The following is a 21,224-nucleotide window of genomic DNA, read 5'->3' on the forward strand; positions in this document are numbered from 1 at the left end:
CACACACACACACACACACACACAGTTTCTCAATGTAGTCCTGTTGTCCTGGAACTCACTATATACAACAGGCTGGCCTTGAACTCACAAAGATCCACCCACTGCCTCCCAAGTGCTAGTATTAAAGGTGTGCCACCATGCCAGGCTACACAATTATTTCTCCCTCCCTCACCCTCAAGACAGTCTTTCTATGTAGCCCTGAATGGCCTGGAATATGCTATGTAGACCGGGCTGGTCCTGAAACAGAATCAGGGCCTGTAACTCATGTGCCTTGTAAGAAACCAGGTTCTAGACTCCTCTGCCTGCTTCCACGGGCTAATCCCCATAAACCAGGTAGCTACTGTGAGGTGATGAGTCTCTTAAGGACTCCTCCTACAAATGGCTGTGCTCATCTCTGCTCATGGGACCTGGCCGGCTGGTTCCTCTGCTAGGCAATTTCTTATGCTGCCTGTTTCCATTACATTTTGACATTCCACACAAACATTGTCCCCACTAGGAACTTCTCTTCCTGTCTGTGTAAGTGTTTCTCAAGATGTCTCTTCCTCTTGGTCTCAGAAATGCCCCAGTATCTCTCACGTATATACCTTACCCATGTCCCAGCCCTGAGCTAGGCAGCCTCTCACTTTAGAGATATGTAGTCCCAGCTATGAGTGCTGCCTCTCCCTGCCTACCTCACCCACCCTTGGATGCTCTTCTAGAGAAGTCTGGTCTGAGCCTGCTAGCCTGGGCCAGTGTCGGCAATGGCCACGGGAAAGGAGAATGCAGACTTGGAGGCCTGGGCCAGCCTTTCCTGGAACACACAAGCACAGCTGGCTCCAAGCTTCTGGTCTTTTGTTTTTTTGTTTTTTTAATTTTTTATAAAACCATATGTCCCAGACAAACAGGACATTGGAAACTTTCTCCCAGGCATTGTGGCCTGAAGGGAAGGACTCCATGAACGAGCAGCTGCCAACCCAGAAGAGCCATATGCCCTTCTGCACAAGGGCCAGTGTGAGGGTGGGTCCAGCTGGAGGCCTGCCCTGCCTCCACAAATGCTGGGCCTCTGTTTCTCCCAGTGCCTGCAAGGGAAGGAGAAAGAAATGGGTCTGACAGGAGGTGGGAAGGCTGTTGCCAGGGATGGGGCAGGCCCGCCATATCTCACCAAGAACATGTGACATTATCCAACGGTTATGGTGATGCCAATGATGACAGCCAAGATGAGAACAGTGACAGAAACACAGATGGCAATCATGACCTTTTTCTGTGGGAGAGGTAGGGTCATGGAAAGTCACCCTGGAGTGCCCAAGGCTGGGGTCAGAGGCCAGGCTTACCTTCCTCGCCTTCTTCTGATTCTCTAACGCTATCTTGACGTGTTCTTGCCCACGTTCCACATAGTCTGCTGAGCTCAGAATGTTCTTTTCGATACGATTGATCATCTCTCCCTGCTCAGAGAATGACATAGTTCAGGGGGGTTGGGTAACCAGCCACGGAGGTGAGAACAGATACTTGTCCATCCTCGTCCATAATAACAAAGACACTCTTTCTTTTAGGGGAGGGGAGGCTTAAAGATAGGGTTTCTCTTTGTAGCTCTGGCCATCCTGGAACTAGTAGGCCAGGTTAGCCTAGAACTCAAGAGATTCACCTGCCTCTGCATCGTGTGCTGGGATCAAAGGCATGCACCACTACCGCCTGGCTAATCAAGACATTATCGGCAGATAAAAAGCTACACTAACAAAGCTAAGGCAGACCAGAGCTGTTGAGAGTAAGGCTTCTGGCCCCCACCCCGTCAGGCTGTCCTTTCTCTGTTTCATTGTCCTACATAACCTCCATTTGCAGCAGAGGCCTGCAGCCATGGGCTCATAGGACTAGTGCCTTTCCCATAGCTAGTAAACTTTTGTCTGAATTCATCTATTTTTCCAGGCCAGTCTCCATCCCTGTCCCTGCCTGCTTCTGGTACTACCAGCTTAGGTCCTGGTGCTGCCACTGGATGACAGTGATATCCCATGACTGCCAGCTGAGAATGCAGAGGAGAATGGTCAACAACTGTGCAGCTCACCGCAGAAGGTCAGGACAGGGCCGTTCTAACCTAGGAGATCAAGGGGTTGGCCCTTTAGGGGCAGCTTCCACAAGAGCTCTAACAGCATTAGGGGGCTTCCGTCATAGAAAGAGAAGCCATGATTAAGGCCATGCCTAGGTGAGGTACACACTGGTAGCTCAGTGGGATGCCATCAGGGTAGCTGTGAGTAGAACTTGGCTAAGGATGGAAGTGGAGGTCACCTAGAAGCATGCCCAAGCTTGGAAGAGCATAAAAGCCCAGGAGAACGTCTCAGCTCCAGGCCAAGGCTAGGACTAAAGGTCGCATAGGGCTTCTGGGCACGCACCTGCATCTCCACCTCGGTAGCTAGAAAAGTGAAGATCTCATGGAGTTCACGGATGCTGCGTTCCAACTGCTGGATCTCACTGTGTCGCGCAGAGATCTCATTCAGGGCCTGCCGAGTCACCTGTGTGTCCTTCAGTATCTGTGGGGACAGCCAGGAACTGGAGATGTCAGAGGGAAACAAGCATCTGGTTCAAAAGTTTAACTGAGCTTCTCAAACAGCCGTCTAACCTATGAAGCCAGCATTCTAACTCATTCCCGACTGGGCCCTGGCCTGCCTAGCATACAAAGACTCAAAGATGGAAACCCACGGAGGAAGGATGGCTGTGGCCACTCACATTAGACACAAACACCTCACTCTGCCCACTGTCCAGCATCTGCTCCAGTTCCTCGTCAGACACCATTCCAGCATTGGCTGTAACAGAAAGGCCAGTTCAGAACCGATCGGGGCCCCCAAACCCCAAGGACAAGGTACCCGAACTCACTGATCTTCAGCTGCCGCCGAATGCGCTCCACGTTCTTCTCTCGGTACTCGGACTGCATTGAGTTACACTTGTTGATGAGCTCCACAAACTGCTGGGACAGGACCCCATGCTAAGAACAGAAAGTCTAGCTGGCATCAGCAGGAACTGGCACGAGGTGGTGGGGCCATAACCACCTTCTGATCTCGGCAGACTCCCTCACAGCTCAGAAAGAAAGCCAAAGGTCTTGTCAGCCCCCATGACACCCATAACTGCTTCTTCCTACCCACACCTCACCACCTCCTTCCTTCTCCTTCCTCCAGTGGTTTCTCCCTCAACAAAACATGCTCGCATCTGCCTTGGCACAGTGCTCCTCCTGCCTGGAACGCTCATTCTCAAGCACCCTTAAGTCTTCAACCATTTATTGTTTTCAAATTTGTATTGCTTTGTGTGTGGGTGCTTTGTGTGTGGGTGCTTTGTGTCTGTGGGTTTTGCCTATTTGCTCATCAGTGCATCACATGTGCTGCTGACGGTAGAAGCCAGGTGTCAGACTCCCAAAACTGGAGTTATAGAAGGCTGTGAGCCACCATGTGGGGGCTGAAAATCAATCCCGGGCCCTCTGAAGAGTAGCCAGTGCTCTTAACTGCTGAGCCATCTCTCCAGCCCGTAGCCAGTGCTCTTAACTGCTGAGCCATGGCTCTAACACCACCTTACTTATTTTTTGTTTGTTTGTTGGTTTTGAGACATGGCTTCATCTAGCTCACGCTGGGCTTGAACCCCTGATCGTCTTTCTCTACTTTCCAAGCACTGGGTTACAGGTCATGTCTGGCTTCAACTATTTCTGAGTTTTTGATTTTGATCTTATTTATTAATTATTATTACTATTATTTGGTTTGAGACTGGGTTCCATATAGCCCAGGCTGGCCTGCTAGCATCACTGATGTATACCAACAGAGAGCTGTCTCATATGGTGGTGGAAACCTAACCAGAGGCCTGGGTATGCTAGACAAGCACTCCAACTGTTTTAACACTTCCAGGTGGATCGGGACTGTGCAGATGGCTGAGCTATAAAAACACCACTGTGCAAGCCTGGAAACTCACATCCAGTGAGCCTAGAATCCATCACAAGCCAGATGTGTGCTATGCCTCTGTGATCCCAGCATGCCTAAGGTGAGCTGGGAGGCAGAGGCCAGAGGGTCACAGTGCAGCAGCAGTCACACACAGACCCCACCTTGGCAAGAGGAAAAGAGGAAAACTCATTCCTCTGACCTCAACATGAGCACTGTAGTGTGTGTGTGTGCATTCATTCACACACATTCACAGAAGGAAAAGTAGAGGAGCTTTTTATATCACTGCTGATTAAAAACAGGGCCTCGGGGGCTGGAGAGATGGCTCAGAGTTTGAGAGCACTGACTGCTCTTCCAGAGGACCTGAGCTCAATCCCCAGCAACTGCATGGTGGCTCACAACCATCTGTAATGAGATCTGATGCCCTCTTCTGGTGTGTCTGAATTTACAGTGTACTCATATATATAAAAACAGGGCCTCAAGCATGCTAAGCACATAGTTCAACTCTTCCCCTTGCTTAAATTACATTCCTTCTCTCTGTCAGCACAGTCCCTCGGTTTATGCTGTTTTGTCTCTTAATACTCATTAGATTATAAAATGAGTTAAGCCCAGTGTGGTGGCCTATGCGTTTAATCCTAGCCCTGGGGAGACAGACACAAGTCGATCTGAGTTTGAGGACAGCCTTAGCTATACAGTGAGCTCCAGGCCAGTGAGAGCTAGTTAGTGAGACCCTGCCTCAGTAAGTAAAAATGAAAATAATTTACTTATTTGTTGAGCAGCTTGCCTTATAGGAGCTAAGTCTCAAGGGCAGGAGTGCACAGGCACTCGGTGTGCATGTGTTGAAAGCTGAATGTCAATGTTGCTGTGTGGACTGCAGGTTCACGCATGTACCAGTGTCACTGAGCCACTACCATAGTACAACAGGGTCCTCTCACATCAATGACCTCCTCGGGTGCTCTCCTGAGTTCCCACTCCTGCGTGCTTTCGAGATGCCCAAACCTCCCTACCTATTCCAACCCTGGCCTCCAGAAATCCCACTCCCCACTCACTCTGCACCAAGCAACCGGAGGGACCCAGTCAAATCACAGCAAGCCTCTTCCCTAAGACACAACCTGACCTGGCTTCCTTTTCACTGCTGCCCCAGAAGAATTCACTTCTTTTTAAATTTTTTTTCTCTAAAATATATAAAGACTTTAAATATTGTTATGATTACTTACTTTTTGATTTTGAATATTTTATTAGGTTTAATTGTGCGTGTTCATAAGTAAGTAGTGCTGGTGTCTGAGGTCAGAGGCCTCCCCCTAGGAGCCGGAGTTACAGAGGGTTGTGAGCCACCTCACATGGGTGCTGGGAACAGCTGAACTCGTTCCTCTGAGAAAAGGACTCCATCTCTCTAGCCCCTAAATTCTACTTTATTATCTAGTGTGCGCTGGGGCAGGTATGTGTGCCAGGGCACACATGTACCAGTCAGAAGACCCTGCAGGAATCAGCTCGCCTCCTCGGGGGACTGAATCAGGTTACCCTTACCCACTGATGTATTCTGTCACCCTTTCATCTCTTGAATTCTAACTATGGGGCCAAGGATGTCCTCTGGAAGGAAAGTAGCCAGTGCCCCTAACCTCTGAGCCATCTTTCCAGCACCACTTGTCACTTTTGTTTGATTCTTCTTCCCTTGGGCAGAAAGATAAGGCACTAAGTGCTACCTGAGAAATATCTTTGATCCTTAGTCAGAATGGTCCAAATTCCCCGTCTCAGTTTTGGGAAAGTATGTGTCTCACACCAGACCTGTCATGTCTGACACAGCAGATTATCTTTGAATGGAGGAAGCAGGGGGTTATAATGGATTGAGCATCTTGAAATTTGGATTCTCTATCTACACCCAGTTCTTTCTCTCTTGAACTTAAGCTTCTTCATATGGAAAAGCATCAGGACAGAGATCCCAGAATCAAGGCTCTCTACGGGCTCCACAGCCAACAATCAGTAACCTAAGAAACACTTTCCAAATTCCTTAGTCCTAGGAAAATGAAAGTCACCTGGGTTTTCTTCATTCTTGTGTTGACTGAATTATAATTCTCATCAGCTTCTTCCTTCTGGGGCTCTATGGCTGTGGGAGAGATATAAGGATGGATAGAAATAGACAAAAATTGTTGGAGAGGCCAGCCGAACTCTGTTTGAGGTTAGCCTGATCTACATATTGAGCATATACAACCCCATTAATAAAAATGTAAGACACGGGGTTGGGGATTTAGCTCAGTGGTAGAGCGCTTGCCTAGCAAGCGCAAGGCCCTGGGTTCGGTCCCCAGCTCCGAAAAAAAAGAAAAAAAAGTAAGACATATAATAATAAAACACTTTAAGCGAATTTTTAAAAACTGAAAAGGGATCAGAACACAGGGCCACATCTCCATTCCAGCTACACAGCAAGGAGGTTCTTGTCTTCCTAAAATTTTTATTACAAAGTGACTATGAACAGGAATGTATTTTGGTATAACACATAATGTTGGAGGAGGAGGTGGAGGAGGAAGAAGAGAAAGAGGAGAAAAAGAATGAAGGAGCAGGCCTTTCATTTAATCTCAGCACTCAAGAGGCAGAGAAAGATGGATCTCTATGAATTTGAGGCCAGCCTGGTCTACATAGGAAGAAGAGGTGGGGGAGGAGGTGGAGAGAGAGAAAGGGGGAGAAGGGGATTAATTCTGAACTTCTGAAAGAAGTTTTTCTTTGAATTACATCAGAGGGTTCCCACAAGAAACCTCCTAAGAAACCCCTCATCTGCCTGTAGAAAAAATTCACACTGGGCTGAAAGAACGAAAACAGTAAGTAGTTTTGAATTCAAACTTAAAACAATAATAAAGGAATCTGAGAGGCCATAATGTGCTCTGAAAAGTATCATAGCTTTGATCCTAGACCCAGATCTGCTGTGTGACCTGGAAATATCACTTGACTGTGTATGCAACAACCAGATACACCAGCAACAGGACTGATCAAAGGGAAAGATATGGCTGAGTCCCTTGAAGTTCATTCACCTTTTAGCTGTGCCCGGACTTCTCTCCCCAGCTGTTTGATCTCCTCTCGCAGGTTCTGCAGGCCCTGCTTCATGCCTAAATGAGAAAGTCAACACTTCCAAACCACAGCTTCTACCACAAACCAAAACCAAACCCACCCTGGTCATCACCTGAATAAAACTACAACTCCCATAATCCACCGGGCTGCCTGCGTGAGCCCGAGGTTTCGCTTACTCTCCTCGGGAAGAGGCGTGGCCAGAATGGTGACCTGCTGTTTCTCCAACTCCCGGACTTTACTCTCCAGTTTGGCCATAGTCTGCCGAATTGTCTGCACCTAGGAAGGATCACCGAGAGGGCTGAAGACTTAAGTGTCACTCTAGTGCGCCCTACTCCTCGGTCCTCCTAACCCTTACCTTCTGGAAGAACTCGTCGTCCGGGCTGCTCAGCCGGGCGGCACCTGAGTGCACCACCAACGCGACTCGAACCTCATCTTCATCGTCTGAGATGTTATCCCCCTGCCAGGATCGGAGTCATTGGCACCACTTGCTCTCTGCGGTTCTCGTCCCGCAGGAACCATGGGCTTCCGGGATTTTCCTTCCTGGCCCTCAGCCACCCGTCCCGGACCCAAAACCAGGAGTCCTCACTCCAGCGCTCCCGCCCGGCCCCACTTCTCCATTCCAGAGTGTCTTCACGATCCTATTTTCTCACCTGCCTCAACTCATGGGTCCTGTCGCGCATGGTGGCCGGAGTGCCCTGGACCTGAGCCCAAAGGGCCTCAAGGTTCTAAATTTGGAAGTCCTGCACCTCTCTCACACTTGACACCCCCTCCCTCACCTTGCGAACTCCAATACCCCCAGGAGCCGCCAAAGGCCCCACCCCTTTCACCATTCACAGTGGTGGGGAAGAACCCGACCATAGGACCCCCAAAGTTCTACAGGTTGGAATTCCCTTCTCTTCCCCCCATCCTGCTCCCGCGACTGCAACCCCGCCCCTCGGAGGATGACTCCAAGCATGCGCGCGAGGCCTTGTCTCGTCCTCGCTAGAGGGAAAGGCGGAGGTCGGAAGCAGCAGTTGCAGCGGAACGGAAGCGAGGCTGCCAGGCTCCAGAGCCCGCCCTCCCCCCTCCCTTACCGGAACATCTCATATTGGAACTGAAATCTAGTTGCCCAAAGGGTTGGGAATGCGTCATCTGCACGCAGTCTGAGAGCCTCGTATCTCACATCACCCCATGGCGCCCCCTCATCACGTGACAGGCCGGGCCCAGCTCCGCGGGCTGCTCGCCCGACAGCCAGTCACGTGTTCCGGCGCTGTCAGCGACGTCTCGGACCTCAGTCTCGCGACGTCCCTGACACCCCAGCGTCTGAGCTGTGCCCCTACAGCTTCTTCGAGGTGGGGAAGGGTACACTGCCTACTCTCAGCCACCTACTGAGGATACTCTGTAGAATTCACTTTTTTTTGCTTTGTTTTAATTTTGGGTCCTAGGGCGTGGGCAAAGTGAAGACTTGCATTTGGGGCTGTCAGGATCATGAGACCTTGAAAGTCAGAAAATAATAAGACCCGAGTCTACAGCGTCAGAGAATTGCAGGGTTTTGTAGGCAGAGAATCTGGGGGTGGGAAGTGACCTCAGCCAAGGTGGAGCTCCCCCCGCTGCTCCCTCGCGTCCTTCTGGCACAGCCTCTGACAGGTGGGCGGCCTATGCCCTGCATGAGCATTGCAGTCCCGCTGAGCTCGCTACCTTCTGAGCAGCAAGATGATTTCAGAGCAGCTCAGACTGAAAAAATGTACTCGTTACCTCCGCAGCCCTGCCTTACAACTGACGTCTGAGCATGACTTGCTTTTCTTTAACGGAATCCCAGCACCAAATTCAGTAGCTTGCACATACTAGGCCCCCACAGAAGATTTGATCCGAATATCAGTCTTTCCTGTATCTGCAACTAAAGCCCGTGGCTTTCCGATCTTCAGGCTTCTCTCACTGTGCCATTTCCCCAGCTTTGGAAATATGTTCACTTGATACATTTATTGGACACATACTATGGAATAGATACTGTTTTAGGGGCTGCAACATCTCAAGGACCAACAGACCAAAGTCCCATGCACTTGTAGAGCTTCCATTGTATAGAAGCCCCCAAAGTCCCTCAGCAGGTGTCAGAACAGCTAAAAATGAATATTCAAATACCTGAGAAAAAGTTCAACAAAGGAAACGACAGTCAGTCCCTCCCTGGTTCTGGTGGAGAAACCTAGATTTCTGAGTCTGAGTTGCTATGGAGTTTTGTCTTTGGACCTTGGTCTCCCACCTCTGAACTAGGTGTGAATGCAAAGGATTGGGAAGATTATCAAGACTGGAAACTGTCACGTGCTGCCTGATCCCATGTGTGGGGCTTTGGTCCTTTCCCCTTTAGAATGCAGCTTGCTTGGGATCGGGAATGAGGGAGCAAGGATAATCCAACCCTGACCACCTCACACAGGGGATGTAGTGTTTGTTGGTGGGTTTCTCCAGAAGCCCAGTCTGCCTACTTTGGTCCCCTGAAGATAATGTGGAGAAAACTGCCTGCTGTGGGCTCTGGCTTTCAAGGCCTCATGATTCTGATAGCCTCCAAATGCAAGTCTTAAGTTTTCCCATGCCCCAGGAACCCAAAAGAAAAACAAAAAAAAAATGAATTTTGCAAGGGTATGCTTGCATATTAGCTGCTGCCTCTCTGATTAACTGCTGCTAGCCTCCCACTAGTCTCCTCCGCCTTGTTCTCCAGTTAGTATTACAAGGGGGTGGGGGACTCTTGGATAGCTGTTACCTAGCCCTGCCATGAATGTTTCATTGTTTCCCTCCGAAATTCAACTTCCCCCTTTGATAGTTTGGTCTGACAGTTTCTTCCTTGCCAAAGGTAAGAATTGGATGGTATCAAGGAAAGTTAAGGTGTTGGGCAGTGGTGACGCAATCCTTTAATCCCAGCACTCAGGAGGCAGAAGCAGTTGAGTTCGAGGCCAGCTTGGTCTACAGAGAGTTTCAGAACAGCTAGAGCTATACAGAGAAAGCATGTCTAAAAAAAACACAGAAAGAAATAAAGAAAAGGGATAAGGTCAGGAATAATGTGGTAGGGGCTCGTAGATGGGTACCGTTTCCTTCTAGGCTTCGCTCCTGTGAGTTTCGTCTCTCTCAGGCCTTCAATCATACCTGCCTGTTTACCAGCCTCTTGGCCTTCAGCTGCAGGATGGAGTTGTTGGTGCTTCTCTGAAGCACCTCCAGGTTATAATAGTCGTCACCATCTCATCTGTGGTCTCTGTGTATGATCACAAGGGTTTTTTTTTTTGTTGCTGTTTGTTTGTTTGTTTGTTTGTTTCTGAGACAGGGTTTCTCTGTGTAGCCCTGGTTGTCCTGGAACTCCCTTAGTGGACCAGGCTGGCCTGGACCTCACAGAGATCTGCCTACCTCTGCCTCCTGAGTGCTGGGATTAAAGGTGTACCCCACCTTGCCCCACCCATGATCACAGTTTTAAGATGATAATTTAAGGTCCCAAGAGGCTGGAACTGGTTAGTTTCGTGATGCTGAGAGCCTCCAAGTGGAATGATATATGGTGACTAGGGTGGGGGGGGTTCCCCAGTGCTGACCCTCGTACCCATGGATCCTATGTTGACTGAAGTGGGTCTTGGGTGTTAGGTATTAGTAGAAAACACACACACACACACACACACACACACACACACACACACTCCTTCCGTTCTGCCTGAAGTTCAAGATCCGCATGGTCCCGAGACTTAGCAACCTGTCCCATCCTCTCTGCCTACAGGTTAGATCCCACCCAGACTAGAACCAGATGACCTGGGCTAGGGTAATCTCTGTGAGTCAGGTTACTTAGCCTCTCTGCTTTAGTCTCCATCTGAAAAGAAAAATGAGAACAATAACATTAAACTCCTAGTGTTTGATAAGGGTTAAATAAAATATAAGAATTAAGTGGCAGCTGCCATGGGATAGCATTGTGCATTTGCTGTTGCTAAATGGTGTTGAGGATGGTGATTGTTCCTCAGTAGCCCTGGTGTCTCAGTCAGAGATTCTACTCTGCTGCTGGTCCAGGATCTTCTTTCCTTTCTATCTCCTGAGCCCCACTGTGCACCAGGTGCTAGGGCAGCAGTCTTGCCAATCCTGTACATTTCTTCTGTCTCCACTTGCACCTCTCAGGCCCTATATTTTGCTTACCACGGGACTCTAAACTATGAGGACAGGAATTCACAGGCCTTAGTCACTGCTGCATCCCTGGCACCCACAATGGTGCCTGGTACACACTAGCTAGTCACAGATGAGTGAAATTCTTTTTCATTTAAACTTTGTATAACATTAATACGTGCACGGCACGAATGTGAACATTTTTATATTTTAGTTCACTGTGCTGGGAATGGTAACGCATGCCTGTAAACCCAGCACTTGAGAAGTAGAAGCCGGAGGATGAAGAGTTCAAGGGCAGCCTCGGTTACTTAGCAACTTTAAGGCCAACCAAGACTACATGAAACCCAGCCTGAAGAAACAAAACAAAGGCTGTGTATGCGGCTCAGTTGGCAGATTCTATGAGACATTCATGAGGTCCTGGGTTTTATCCTCAGCACTGCATCAGCCAGGACGGTGCTATACACTGTAGTCCCAGCACTCATAAGGTGGAGGCAGGAGGATTGAATATTCAGGATCATTCTAAGCTGCATGGGTTTAAGGTCAGTCTGGGATAAAGAAAACCTAAGGGGGTGGGGGGGAGCATTGGAAGCCACAGGAGAATTCTGTGAGGTAGGACCACTGTTACTGTCTTTCTTTTAGAGAACAGGAAACTGGGGTTGAGGTGCTCAAGGTAACATGGCTAGTAAATGACTTGAAGCCAGAAAATATGGCTCTGGGATCTGTCCTCTTGTGTGTTGGTTTTGTTGTTTTGAGGTTCTCGCTGAATACCAGTATAGCAAGCACTGGCCAGCAGGGGGGGAGTAGGAAATGGATAGTCAGGCAGAAGGACTTTCTGCTGTCCTTCAGATGCCGTGGTTTTTTGTTTCATTTTTGAGGTAGGATCTTGTAGAGCGTAGGCCTGGAGCTCCCTGTACAGTGGAGTGCTGGGATTGTAGAAATGTTCCACCTTGCTCTACATTATGCAATGCTAGGAATTAAACCCAGGACTTCTGCATGTGAGGCAACATTCTGCCCATGAACTACACCCGAGCCTTGATCTGTGCCGTAACTGAGATCACTAGCTAGGGACTGAGTCTAAAGTACTTGCCTCGTGTGTATAAGCCCTGAGTTCAAGTCTTAGCTGTCAGAAGGAAAGAGGAAGAGAAAGAAAGGGGAGAAAGGAAGGAGTTCCAGTACCCCAGGGATGTCACTTGTTGATGCTCCATGGACAGACTGAGTACCGACTGATCCTCCTCTCTGTTCCAGGTTCTCTCTCCCACACTTGCTGTGTTGAAACTGAAGCAGATCTTAGCCTGCTTCTCTGCTGTGTCCCCAGGAGCCAAGGATAACCTCATCTCAGTTAAATACCCTGTTTCCCCTGTGGAACAATGGTTTGCTCCTGAGGAGTGTGTTTGGGGGTGTTTCCACCTGAGACCTCCCATTCCTCTAATTACCTGCACTTCTGTGCCTTTTCCTGATGTATGTCTGTAGGCCCCCAGTCCACAACACTAGTACACATGTTCTCCTGAGCTCCAGGCCTGGAATCAGTAGGCCTCCTAGAGATCTCAGCCTGGCTGTCCCCTCCTGGAGGCCCAACATGTACCAAACATGCTCTGGAAACCTCCTAAACTAAATCCTTTGTTAAATGTATACCATTCTTATGGGTAACACTGGATCACCAGGCCATTATTTTGTCCTTAGACTCTATTCTAAAGGTGATAGAGGGGGCTGGAGAGATGGCTCAGTGGTTAAGAGCACTGACTGCTCCTCCAGAGGACTAAGGCTCAGTTCCCAGTACCCGAATGGCAGCTCACAACTGTCTGTAACAGTTCCAGGGGATCCGACACCCTCACATAGACATATAAGCAGGCAAAATACCAATGTACATCAAATAAAAATAAATAATTTTTTTAATGTTATAAGTAAAGTAAACCCAGCTGTGCATGGTGGCACAACTCTTTAATCTCAGCATTTGGGAGGCAGAGGCAGGCAGAACTCTGTGAGTTCCAGGGCAGTGAGAGCTATGTAGAGAGACCCTATCTCCAAAGAGGGAGGAAGAAAGAAAAAAAGCAAAACTGTAGCTAAGCATGCATTTGTATGCTTGGAAGTTGAGCATTGAGGATGCTAACGTAGAATAATCACTGTAGGTTTGAGGCCGACCTGTATCATAGAATCTTTCAAAGAAAGAAAATGGAGAGGACAGGGAGGAAGAAGAGGCGAAAATCCTTTGTAGCTGTGTAAAGAAAATAAAACATTGGTGTAACAGAAACATGCAAAACCAAAGGACAGACAAGATGCAAGTGTATTTGGATTCTCAATGGCTTATCTACTATTCAGAGAGGTCCCACACACTGACACAAGATCAGCGCAAGTTGTGTTTATTCTCCCTCCCTCTCTCTCTCTCTCTCTCAAGTCAGGTATGTAGCCCTGGCTGTCCTGGAACTCAGTATGTAGACCAGGCTGGCCTCGAACACACAGTGATTTCTCTGCCTCTGCCTCCTGAGTGCCACTCAGTTGTGTGCCACTACACCTGGCTCAGTTAAAATTTTAAAAATAGGGCTGGAGAGATGGCTCAGCGGTTAAGAGCACAGACTGTTCTTCCAGAGGTCCTGAGTTCAAATCCCAGCAACCACATGGTGGCTCACAACCATCTGTAATGAGATCTGATGCCCTCTTCTGGTGTGTCTGAAGACAGCTACAGTGTACTTATATATAATAAATAATTAAATCTTTAAAAAAAAAATTTAAAAATAGACAAAGAACAGGTCAATTTCTAAAAATATGTGTCTTAAACATACATATAGATGTCCAATATCCTAAACATCAACAACAAAACAATAATAATAAAAGCGGAGTGGAAACAGTGGGATAGGCTGTCATCCTGGGACTCTGGAGGAGTGAGACAGGAGAAAAGTGAGCTCCACACCAGCCTAGAGACCCCATCTTTATAGATTAAGCACTGAGAATGTAGCCCAGTGGTGAAGTGCTTGCCTACTAGCATGCACAAGACCTGAAATTCAATGTTCCAGCACCAAAAATTTAAAGTAATAGTGAAACATCACTTTATTCTAAGTCAAACAAGATAAGTAACTTAAGTGGGCAAACAATTTCCTCACCCAGGGTGGTCGGAAGGCAAATGATATCTAATCATGTCAATCGATGAATATCTGCTGGGCTGGAGAGATGGCTCAGTGGTTAAGAGCATTGACTGCTCTTCCAGAGGTCCTGAGTTCAAATCCCAGCAACCACATGGTAGTTCACAACCATCTGTACTGAGGTCTGATGCCCTCTTCTGGTGCATCTGAAGACAGCTACAGTGTACTCATATACAGTAAATAAATAAATCTTTAAAAAAAAATTAATATCGGGGTTGGGGATTTAGCTCAGTGGTAGAGCGCTTGCCTAGCAAGCACAAGGCCCTGGGTTTGGTCCCCAGCTCCAAAAAAAAAAAAACAAAAATGAATATCTGCTTTTAAAATGCTTATCCTCTTTTGTGTGTGTGGATGTTTCTCCTACATGTATATATGTGCCCCATAGGCATGGGGGTGTCAGAAGGGGGCATTGGATCCCCGGGAACTAGAGATATAGTGGCTGTGAGCCTCTATGTCCAGCAATACATGTTGTGAAAAAGAAATCCTACTCCTGAGAATGTTGGGTGTAACGGTTGCTGTGTAAGAAGCCACTTCTGGGAAGAAGGAATTACTAGCAGGCTAAAACAACCATTTTTTTTCTGAGAGTGGCTGAGTGGATTTTCTGCTGACCCAGTGTGTGTTTGCTTCTTATACCCTCTTAACGAAATCTCGGGAAGTTCTATAAGAAGGGCTCAGGGCTGGAGAGATGGCTCAGAAGTTAAGAAGCTTTTGCCAAGGACCAGGATCCAGTTCCCAACACCTAGATATTGCCAACTGTGGTTCACAGCCATCCACAATAGCATGCACATGGTGCACACGCGAACATACAGGTAAAACACACATACACACAAAATGAATCTATAAACAGAAACTACAACCAATGACCTGCACTGGAGAATAAGAGAGAAAAGTGCCCTGAGGTATCTCATGGCAACAAGGTCGTTAGAAAAATTGTTAGAGCAACAATTTTACTATATAGAGTTTCTCTTTTTTTTTTTGAGTTTCTTTTTTATATGTGTGTATATATACATGTAAATTGTGTGTGTGTGTGTGTGTGTGTGTGTGTGTGTGTGTGTATTTGTACCTCTACATCCAGCTACTAAGGAGACAATATCCACAGGATCATGTGTTTATGGCCACATATAGCCTATATTGAGGAGGGAGGGTAAAAACAGAGAAGAAATCCTAAGGAGAGGAGAGTAACTGGGGACAGAGACTAATCCCTGGCATCACCAAAATAAGCAAAGAAGCAGGGAGCGGGGGCTTCTTGGAGGGGTTACGGGGCCGAGCCACACCACAGCCGTGCTTGTTCTGTCCACAGGCAGAATAGCTGGGCGCAGGAGCCTAGTTCTGCTTCTGGAAGCTGGAAGTCCAGGGTCCAGGTTTTTAGGGTCGTCCCTGGCAAGGGGTACTAAACTATTTTAATTTTAGCGCACACACACAGAGGTGGGGGACAGTCTGGCGATTTCAGTGTGTGTACCTTCACACAGAGGTCTGAGGACAGCCTGGGGTTCCAGGGACTCAGGTCATCAGACTTCATAGCAATGCCTTTAACCTGCTGGGCTATCTCACCAGTGCAAGGCTGCCTGCTTCTTGAAGTATCCACGTGACAGAGAGGATACTCTGTTGTAGCAGGTCTCAACCTGTGGGTCTCAACCCCTTGGGGTGGAACAACCCTTTCATGGGGTCACATATCAGATATCCTGCATATTAGATATTTACATTACAATTCATAACAGTAGCAAAATTACAGTTGTGTAGTAGCAACGAAAATAATTTTATGGGTTGGGGGTCACCACAACCTGAGGAGTTGCAGTAAAGGGTAACAGTATCAGGAAGGTTGAGTATTGCTACTCTCATGTCTATCTTTGTTTCTTTGTAAGTCAGGGTTTCTCCCTGTAGTCCTGGGTCCCTGAACTCCCTGTGTAGATCAGGCTGAACTCAAACTCAGAGTCCTGTACCTGCCTCTCCAGTGCTGGTATCAAAGGCATGCGGCACCGTGCCTGGTTTAAGATTTGGTCGTTTTGGTTGTTGTTTTGTTTGACTGCTTGCCTTTAAGAGCGAGTGCTCTCACTGCAGAGCCATCTCTCCAGCCACCACATGTACTCACTGCATGCCAATGTCATCACAAGCGTCCGAGTTTTAAAGGCCTCCCTCAGCTAGACAGCCACCTTCCAGAGGCTCTGTCACATGGGAACTGGAGAGGTGTACACATGACCATGAAGTTGGAAACTGACACCGTGATCAGATTTTCATGTAGCATCGATCCCAGTGGGGGCCCCCACAGATGACCATGCCAAAGTGCGTCCTACAAAACACCACAGAAGTGCCACGTACATCCTTGGTATCATGTGCTTGAGTGTTTCTTACAGTCACCTGACACCGTAGAGACAGGAGAGTGCTCTGAAGAGATCTCTGGCTCTGAAGGCTAGTTGAGAGGTAAGTTAGGACTCAGAGAGACACAGTGAGGCTGAGACATGGAGATGAGCCTACATCAGAGGTTGGAAGCTCCACACCAAGGTGCAGGAGGGCCCTAGCTCATCCTAGGTCTCTCTTTCTGCCTGTGTGATAAGTAAGTTTGTTAGTGTAAGAGAAAGACCTTAAAATAATTGTGTTTATAAGTCATGGCAGTAAACTATGAAGGAAATGTAGAAAATACTGTTTACACAACTAAGGAGAGCCTAAGCGTTCATCTTTTAGGACTGGGGATAAGGCTTATGGACATTTCCCTAACATGTAAAAAGACTTAGGCACAAAAGGATTTTTGTCATGTTTTATTTGTTTGTTTCTCTGTGTAGCCCTGACTGTCCTCTATTTGTAGACCAGGCTGTCCTCGAACTCACAGAGATCTGCCTGCCTCTTCTTCCTGAGTGCTGGATTTAAAGTAGCACACGACCATGCCCAGTGAGTTATTTTTTTATGATTATTTCATGTGTATAGGTGTATTTCTGCATGTATGTCTGTGTGTCAGGTGTATACTTAATGCCTGAGGAGGACAGAAGAGGGAACTGGATGACCAGGAACTGATGTCCTCTGGAAGAGCAGCCAGTTCTCCTAACTGCAGAGCAATCTTTTCAGTCCCTCCTCCCAACCAAAAAAATGATTCTTTTAAAAATATATGGATTAGAGACTATCAGTTAAGAGCTCTTGCTGCAAATCCATAGAATAAAGTATGGTGGGCAGTGCCTTTACCCCAGCACTCAGGAGGCAATGCAGATCTCTGTGCATTTGAGGCCAGCCTGGGCTACCTAGTAAGACCTTCTCTGAGTCTGGGTCAGGGAGGGGGAGAGGAGATGATCTTGCTATGTCGTCAGCTAGCCTTGATCTCTGGAATTCTTGGGCCCAAGGGAGCCTCCTTCTCAGCCTCTCATGTCGCTGGAACTAGAGGTGTGGGCCGCAGTGACTGACAAGCTCTAACAATGTAGCCCAGATTACCTTTATGACAATCCTCCGTCTTGGCACCACACTTGGCTAAATAATTCAGTTTAATGGAAAACTTTAAAGAAGTGCTAAGTTGGAACTGTAGGGTTATCTCAGAAGCTAACAGAGTATATTCTACTCCTGCAGGGCACCAGAGTCCAGTTCCCAACACCAGCACCGATGGCTCACAACCACCTGTAGCTCTAGACTCCACAGGCACTCACACACACACACCCACATAAAGACACAGGCTCTTAGTCAGGGTTTCTACTGCTGTGACGAAACACCAGGACCAAGTGCAAGTTGGGAAGGAAAGAGTTTATTTGCCTTACAGTTCCACATCACTGTTCATCACTGAAGGAAGTCAGGATGGGAACTCAAACAGGACTGGACCCTCGAGGCAGGAGCTGATGCAGATTCCATGGAGGAATGCTGCTTACTGGCTTGCTCCCCATGGCTTGCTTACCCTGCTCTCTTACAGAACTCAGGATCCTCAGCCCAAGGATGGCTCCACCCACAATGTGCTGGACCCTCCCCCATAGATGAATCACCAGTTAAGAAAATCTTATGGAGGCATTTTCTCAGTTGAGGGTTCTTCTTCTCAGATGACTCTGTTTTGTGTGCCAAGTTGACATAAGACTAGCCAGCACACAGATATACACATAATTAAAAAACAAAATAAGAGTCGGCAGCGGCCTCCGAGCAGATCGGACTCTCCTTGTTCGCCCATCTCGCTCAGCTCCTTCCAACAACCATGTCTGACAAACCCGATATGGCTGAGATCGAGAAATTCGATAAGTCGAAGTTGAAGAAGACAGAAAAGCAAGAGAAAAGTCCTCTGCCTTCAAAAGAAACAATTGAACAAGAGAAGCAAGCTGGTGAGTCGTAACGAGGCGAGCGCCGCCAATACGCACTGTACATTCCGCGAGCGTTGCCTTCTTATGTTACTGCTTTTAGCTGTTTAACTTTGTAAGATGCAAAGAGGTGGGATGAAGTTTAAATGACTGTGCTGCCCCTGTCACATCAAAGAATCAGAACTGCTGACCAGGAAGGCTCCCCGGCCTCTCCCGCCCACCTGCTGGTCTGGCTGGCAGAGAGGGAAAAGAACTTGCATGTTGGTGAAGGAAAAGGCTGGGTGGGAGATGGTGGAATTGAGAGTAAAATAAAGATGGCCCAACATGTCCTGCAGGATATAAAAATGCAGTTTAATCAGAGTGCCATTTTTTTTTTGTCCAAACGATTTTAATTATTGGAATGCACAATTTTTAATATGCAAATAAAGTTTTAAAGATTTATTTATTTATTATTTATATAAGTACACTGTAGCTGTCTTCAGACACACCAGAAGAGGGCATCAGATCTCATTGCAGATGGTTGTGAGCCACCATGTGGTTGCTGGGATTTGAACTCAGGACCTCTGGAAGAGCAGTCGGTGCTCTTAACCGCTGAGCCATCTCTCCAGCCTGCAAATAAAGTTTTAAAACCTGAAAAAAAAAATTTTAAAGAAGAAATCCCAAATTGTTATCTATACCATGTAAATGGATAAGGAGACTAGATGTTATAATTCATCAGTTCTTCAGAACACATCTAGAAAGGCGGGCTGTAATTTAGCCTCTACTCTGTAACTGAGTTTGAATGACTGAATGCACCCCTTGGAATAGAGACCAGGTGACTAGCAGAATATCTGGCTTTCGATGGATTTAATGTTACCTCTTGCCTTGAGCAAACCACTTCAACTCCTTATACTTTCATTTTTTTATCTGTAAATGGAAACAATAGTAGAGACCTCAAATAGCCATTGAGAGGGAAAAATGAGTTAATGCCTACATTACTTAAAACAGAGTTTGGTACCTGATGAGCTCTTTGTAAAAATGATATGTCAGCATCACCATTATTATTTAATTTATTGATGTATTTAATAATTTAATTAATTAATAATTTAATTATCTAATATTAATCAGTAAATATTCTCTATTAATCTTTAAGTTAGCATAAAAAGACCAACACTATGGTTAATGATATTGTAGTCACTTTCAGGTTATAATGGTTCCATGCAGCAGTGAATATGGTGAGAAAAGTGACATCAAACCAACTTCCAAGTCCTTTGTGATCTGGATAAACCTGGAAACAGGCTGAAACGACAGAGGAACAGGAAGGGCGGACACCAGAGTCATTGGCTGCTTGAATGGAGATCTCTTACTTCCAAATGACCTCCCTGATCATTTTCTCAATGAGTCCCTTCTCCACACCCAAACCAGAATATATCAGAGCTATTTTACAAGCTTAGAAACCGGGGTTCAGACACGCCAGGTGCACTCCACAAGGCTAGTACTGATGTTTGCACCACTCTCTGCTGTGTCTAATACGAAAACCTGTGAACAGAGCTTCAGGAGACACTAGCTGATGGATGCTCAGGCCTGACAGCTGTTCACCCACTCCTGGACCAGATCGTTGTGGCAAGTCCTGTGTAGTGGATGGAAGAGTTAGCCAGAGTTCACAGGTGGGTCCGCTGTGCATAAATTCTCCTCCACCTGAAGCGCTGGGTCTTCTCTGAGAATGGAATCTCTGAAAGTAACTTGACCCACCACAAAAGCAAACTTCTGTAGTCCGTGTTTTCAAGACAGGGTTTCTCTGTGTGGCCTTGGCTGTCCTGGAACTCTGTAGACCAGGCTGGAATTCAGAGTGCTGGAATTAAAGGCATGAGGCACCACGCCCAGCCTGAAACATTTCTGTCCTCTTGAATCACTCGAGGTTGGAGGATTTTTTTTTTTTTTTGTTTTGGTTTTGGTTTTAGTTTTTGTTTCTGTTTTTTGTTTTGTTTTTGTGGCATAACAGCTAACCTAATATCCAACAGTTTTCAAACTTGACTGCGCGTTTGCCCAGCAAGCGCGAGGCCCTGGGTTCGGTCCCCAATTCCAAAAAAAAAAAAAAAAAAAAAAACTTGACTGCAAATAAGAATCCTCAGAGGTAATTGCTAAGAACTCAGATTCCTTAGTCCCAGGCCACATCTATGGAACCAGAATTTCTAGGAAAGGGGTTACACACTCTACAAATCTAATAGGCTTTCCCTCAAACTCCGTACGGGTTAAGAAGAACTGGAGGTGGGGCTGGGGATTTAGCTCAGTGGTAGCTTACCTAGGAGCAAGGCCCTGGGTTGGGTCCCCAGCTCCGAAAAAAAGAAAAAAAAAAAAAAAAAAAAAAAAAAAGAAGAACTGGAGGAGCTAAGCTGTGAAGGCTATGATGGAGAAGAGACCTCCAGGAGACAGGACATGAGGCACGCGTGGTGGGAGGAAAGCGTGGGCAGTGACTTAGGATGGAATCGGCAGCATGGCGGCATATCCAATATAAGTAACAGGGAACAGGGTCCTTCCTGAGCAGGGGGCCTGGTTACCGAGGCTCACAGAGAGAGACTGCAAAAGATGCTGACGCGTGCTGCAGTCTCACTCATAGGTTTATTTGGTAGATGTCAAGTGATCCTGGAGGCACGAGACCAGTGGAAGTCATTAAGGATCTAGCAAGGGCTTGCCTAGTCAGACAAGGCTATGGATCCAATCCCCAGGCCCTCAGGCAGCATGAGACAACAAGCAGCAGAAGGTGGATGAGGTGTGCATGGCGCCGCACACCTTTAAGGATCAGTTATGAATGAGTCTGTGTG

General features: G+C 47.2%; 2 protein-coding genes across 5 annotated transcripts; one reads left to right on the forward strand and one right to left on the reverse strand.

Moving 5' to 3' along the window:
• Window positions 1-629: 629 nt before the first annotated feature.
• Window positions 630-8,139, reverse strand: Stx4 (syntaxin 4). Of its 4 annotated transcripts, XM_032892530.1 has the most exons (11): window positions 7,592-8,130; window positions 7,297-7,398; window positions 7,118-7,217; window positions 6,905-6,979; window positions 5,918-5,988; window positions 2,842-2,950; window positions 2,695-2,771; window positions 2,361-2,498; window positions 1,311-1,421; window positions 1,142-1,240; window positions 822-1,058 (listed from the first exon to the last, which is right to left on the reverse strand). In XM_032892530.1, the coding sequence occupies exons 1-10, from the start codon at window positions 7,619-7,621 to the stop codon at window positions 1,157-1,159; spliced, it is 897 nt and encodes a 298-aa protein (XP_032748421.1). In that variant the 5' UTR covers window positions 7,622-8,130; the 3' UTR covers window positions 822-1,058; window positions 1,142-1,156. The 4 variants fall into 4 exon arrangements, with proteins under 4 accessions (XP_032748420.1, XP_032748419.1, XP_032748421.1 ...); XM_032892529.1 differs by lacking the exon at window positions 1,142-1,240 and having other exon boundaries at window positions 630-1,058; window positions 7,592-8,136; XM_032892531.1 differs by having other exon boundaries at window positions 822-1,240; window positions 7,592-8,131.
• Window positions 8,140-18,259: 10,120 nt separating this feature from the next.
• LOC116893893 (thymosin beta-4-like) lies at window positions 18,260-18,852 on the forward strand. The gene has a single exon (XM_032895612.1). It carries the CDS (start codon window positions 18,324-18,326, stop codon window positions 18,456-18,458), a length of 135 nt encoding a protein of 44 aa, XP_032751503.1. The 5' UTR covers window positions 18,260-18,323; the 3' UTR covers window positions 18,459-18,852.
• Window positions 18,853-21,224: the final 2,372 nt, after the last annotated feature.

Source organism: Rattus rattus, chromosome 2 (assembly GCF_011064425.1).
Source record: "Rattus rattus isolate New Zealand chromosome 2, Rrattus_CSIRO_v1, whole genome shotgun sequence".
In the NCBI taxonomy this organism is placed as follows: Eukaryota; Metazoa; Chordata; class Mammalia; order Rodentia; family Muridae; genus Rattus; species Rattus rattus.